Here is a 5000-nt window from a genome sequence, read left to right on the forward strand (position 1 = left end):
TATAAACAACAATATAGACAACAATATAAACAATATAGACAACAATGTAAACAACAATGTAAACAACAATATCGACAACAACATAAACAATATAGACAACAATATAGACAACAATATAGACAACAATATAGACAACAATAGACAACAATGTAAACAACAATATAGACAACAATATAAACAACAATATAAACAATATAGTCAACAATATAGACAACAATATAGACAACAATATAAATAACAATATAAACAATATAGACAACAATATAGACAACAATATAAACAATATAGACAACAATGTAAACAACAATATCAACAACAACATAAGTCAATGCTTGCTGTGAGATGATTCCACTGCAAGCAGCCCTGTGGATGTTAAACATTAGAGAACAGCCCTGTGGATGTTAAACATTAGAGAACAGCCCTGTGGATGTTAAACATTAGAGAACAGCCCTGTGGATGTTAAACATTAGAGAACAGCCCTGTGGATGTTAAACATTAGAGAACAGCCCTGTGGATGTTAAACATTAGAGAACAGCCCTGTGGATGTTAAACATTAGAGAACAGCCCTGTGGATGTTAAACATTAGAGAACTGCCCTGTGGATGTTAAACATTAGAGAACTGTCTGTGGTTCATTGTAAGGACGTTGAATACAAGTTTTCCATGCAAGTGTCAGAATGTGAGAAACTCCAGTCATTACCTTTGGGTGACAATGAGGTTTTGGAAAAGTTTAAATGCTTGAGTCCCTTAGGGAGTTTGGCGAACTGTGCTCCCAGGGAGGTGATTCCTGGAGAAAACAGCAGAATGGAAAGCAACACTTAGTCATTTGGCGATTCAAGTACCACGATATCAGACAGACTGGGGATTTCAATTCCCTGCCTTCATTTTCCCTGAGCTGCCGAGGGGAGCTACATGGGACGGAAAACGACATCTTCATTTTCCTAGTAGATAGAAGCAGCTCTCTGCTGAGTGATAGATTTAGAGGGGTTATTCTAGTACTCAGAAGCAGGTCTCTGCTGAGTGATAGATTTAGAGGGGTTATTCTAGTACTCAGAAGCAGCTCTCTGCTGAGGGAAAGTGATAGATTTGAAATGAAATGGTGGTCCTTATTCCAGTGACTCAGTGAGCAGTATTACTGCTGTTGTGGAAAGACAGGACCAAACAAACTACCTGAAGAAAAATGAAATGGTGGTGATCTTACTTTGATTCCAGTGGCTGTAGTGAGCTGTATTACTGTGTTTTGCCAGTGGAGAGACAGGACCAAACAAACTACCTCAAACGAAAAAGTGGAGGGGTTCTAGGTGATCTGAAACTACCGGTCAAAGGTTTTAGAGTGGAGGGGTTATAGGAGTACTCATATATACACTACCGGTCAAACGTTTTAGAGTGGAGGGGTTATAGTAGTACTCATATATACACTACCGGTCAGACGTTTTAGAGTGGAGGGGCTATAGTAGTAACACTACCGGTCAAACATTTTAGAGTGGAGGGGTTATAGTAGTACTCATATATACACTACCGGTCAGACGTTTTAGAGTGGAGGGGCTATAGTAGTAACACTACCGGTCAAACATTTTAGAGTGGAGGGGCTATAGTAGTAACACTACCGGTCAAACATTTTAGAGTGGAGGGGTTATAGTAGTACTCATATATACACTACCGGTCAGACGTTTTAGAGTGGAGGGGCTATAGTAGTACTCATATATACACTACCGGTCAAACGTTTTAGAGTGGAGGGGCTATAGGAGTACTCATATATACACTACCGGTCAGACGTTTTAGAGTGGAGGGGCTATAGTAGTACTCATATATACACTACCGGTCAGACGTTTTAGAGTGGAGGGGCTATAGGAGTACTCATATATACACTACCGGTCAGACGTTTTAGAGTGGAGGGGCTATAGTAGTACTCATATATACACTACCGGTCTAACGTTTTAGAGTGGAGGGGCTATAGTAGTACTCATATATACACTACCGGTCTAACGTTTTAGAGTGGAGGGGCTATAGTAGTACTCATATATACACTACCGGTCAGACGTTTTAGAGTGGAGGGGCTATAGTAGTACTCATATATACACTACCGGTCAGACGTTTTAGAGTGGAGGGGCTATAGTAGTACTCATATATACACTACCGGTCAGACGTTTTAGAGTGGAGGGGCTATAGTAGTACTCATATATACACTACCGGTCAGACGTTTTAGAGTGGAGGGGCTATAGTAGTACTCATATATACACTACCGGTCTAACGTTTTAGAGTGGAGGGGCTATAGTAGTACGCTGTCATCAAGGCAAAGACTGGCTACATTGAAGAATCTAAAATAGAATGTGTGTTTAACACTTGTAGAATGTACGCACAAATGACTAAGTCGCTTTGGATAAAAGCATCTGCTAAATGGCATATATTATTATTATTATTATTACACGATTCCATGTGTGTTATTTCATAGTTTGATGTCTTCACTATTATTCTACAATGTAGAAAATAGTAAAAAAAAGAAACCCTTGAATGAGTAGGTGTGTCCAGACTTTTGACTGGTACTGTATATATTTGACTGGTACTTTTACTGATTTGTGGACTGTATATATTTGGGCTATTTAGTAGTACTGTATATATTTGACTGGTACTGTATATACTGTATATATTTGACCGGTCTGTATATATTTGACTGGTACTGTATTTTTGAGTGGACTGTATATATTTGGGCTGTATATACTGTATATATTTGTGGTACTGTATATATTTGACACTGTATATACACTGGTACTGTATATACTGTATATATTTGACTGGTACTGTATATATTTGACTGGTACTGTATATACTGTATATATTTGACTGGTACTGTATATATTTGACTGGTACTGTATATACTGTATATATTTGACTGGTACTGTATATACTGTATATATTTGACTGGTACTGTATATACTGTATATATGTGACTAGTACTGTATATATTTGACTGGTACTGTATATACGTATATATTTCTAACATTTTAGAGTACTGTATATATTTGGAGGGGCTATTTAGTAGTACTAGTACTGTATATATTTAACTACATACACTGGTACGGTCTGTATATATTTGACTGGTACTGTATATTTTGACTGGTACTGTATATATTTGACTGGGTATATATTTGGGGCTACTGTATATATTTGACTGGTAGTATATACTGTATATATTTGACTGGTACTGTATATACTGTATATATTTGACTGGTACTGTATATACTGTATATATTTGACTGGTACTGTATATACTGTATATATTTGACTGGTACTGTATATATTTGACTGGTACTGTATATATTTGACTGGTACTGTATATATTTGACTGGTACTGTTATACTGTATATATTTGACTGGTACTGTATATACTGTATATATTTGCTATAGTAGTACTGTATATATTTGACTGGTACTGTATATACTGTATATATTTGACCGGTCTGTATATACTGTATATTTTAGAGTGGACTGGTACTGTATATATTTGTAGTACTGTATATATTTGACTGGTACTGTATATATTTAACTGGTACTGTATATATTTAACTGGTACTGTATATACTGTATATATTTGACTGGTACTGTATATATGTGACTAGTACTGTATATATTTAACTGGTACTGTATATACTGTATATATTTGACTGGTACTGTATATACTGTATATATTTGACTGGTACTGTATATATTTGACTGGTACTGTATATATTTGACTGGTACTGTATATATTTGACTGGTACTGTATATACTGTATATATTTGACTGGTACTGTATATACTGTATATATTTGACTGGTACTGTATATACTGTATATATTTGACTGGACTGTATGGATATTTGACTGGTACTGTATATACTGTATATATTTACTGGTCTGTATATATTTGATGGTACTATATATTTGACTGGTACTGTATATACGTTTTATTTGAGTGGAGGGGCTATACTGTATATATTTAGTACTGTATATACTGTATATATTTGACTGGTACTGTATATATTTGACTGGTCTGTATATATTTGACTGGTACTGTATATATTTGACTGGTACTGTATATACTGTATATATTTGACTGGACTGTATATACTGGGCTATATATTTAACTGGTAGTATATACTGTATATATTTGACATACTGTATATACTGTATATATTTGACTGGTACTGATATATTTGACTGGTACTGTATATACTGTATATATTTGACTGGTACTGTATATATTTGACTGGTACTGTATATATTTGACTGGTACTGTATATACTGTATATATTTGACTGGGCTATAGTATAGTACTACTGTATATATTTGACTGGTACTGTATATATTTGTGGTACTGTATATACGTATATTTGAGAGTGGAGTACTGGCTGGTACTGTATATATTTGACTGGTACTGTATATACTGTATATATTTGACTGGTACTGTATATATTTGACTGGTACTGTATATACTGTATATATTTGACTGGTACTGTATATATTGTATATATTTTACTGGTACTGTATATATTTGACTGGTACTGTATATATTTGACTGGTACAGTATATATTTGACTGGTACTGTATATACTGTATATATTTGACTGGTACTGTATATATTTGACTGGTACTGTAGATATTTGACTGGTACTATATATATTTGACTGGTACTGTATATATTTGACTGGTACTGTATATATCTGACCGGTACTGTATATATCTGACTGGTACTGTATATATTTGACTGGTACTGTATATACTGTATATATTTGACTGGTACTGTATATATTGTATATATTTTATTTGACTGGTACTGTATATATTTGACTGGTACTGTATATACTGTATATATTTGACTGGTACTGTATATATTTGACTGGTACTGTATATATTTGACTGGTACTATATATATTTGACTGGTACTGTATATATTTGACTGGTACTGTATATATTTGACTGGTACTGTATATATTTGACTGGTACTGTATATACTGTATATATTTG

General features: G+C 34.3%; 1 protein-coding gene across 2 annotated transcripts in view; it reads right to left on the reverse strand.

The window, feature by feature from the left end:
• The window catches only part of LOC124020241 (F-actin-uncapping protein LRRC16A-like), a gene marked incomplete at its 5' end in the record, with an annotated part of 106605 nt that overhangs the window by 97393 nt on the left and 4212 nt on the right, over positions 1-5000 (reverse strand). For both annotated transcript variants that reach the window (XM_046335597.1, XM_046335598.1), the window contains 1 exon segment: positions 699-785. In XM_046335597.1, coding sequence (XP_046191553.1) covers positions 699-785 — 87 coding nt within the window.

The sequence above is a fragment of the Oncorhynchus gorbuscha genome, unplaced genomic scaffold (assembly GCF_021184085.1).
Source record: "Oncorhynchus gorbuscha isolate QuinsamMale2020 ecotype Even-year unplaced genomic scaffold, OgorEven_v1.0 Un_scaffold_778, whole genome shotgun sequence".
NCBI lineage: Eukaryota > Metazoa > Chordata > Actinopteri > Salmoniformes > Salmonidae > Oncorhynchus > Oncorhynchus gorbuscha.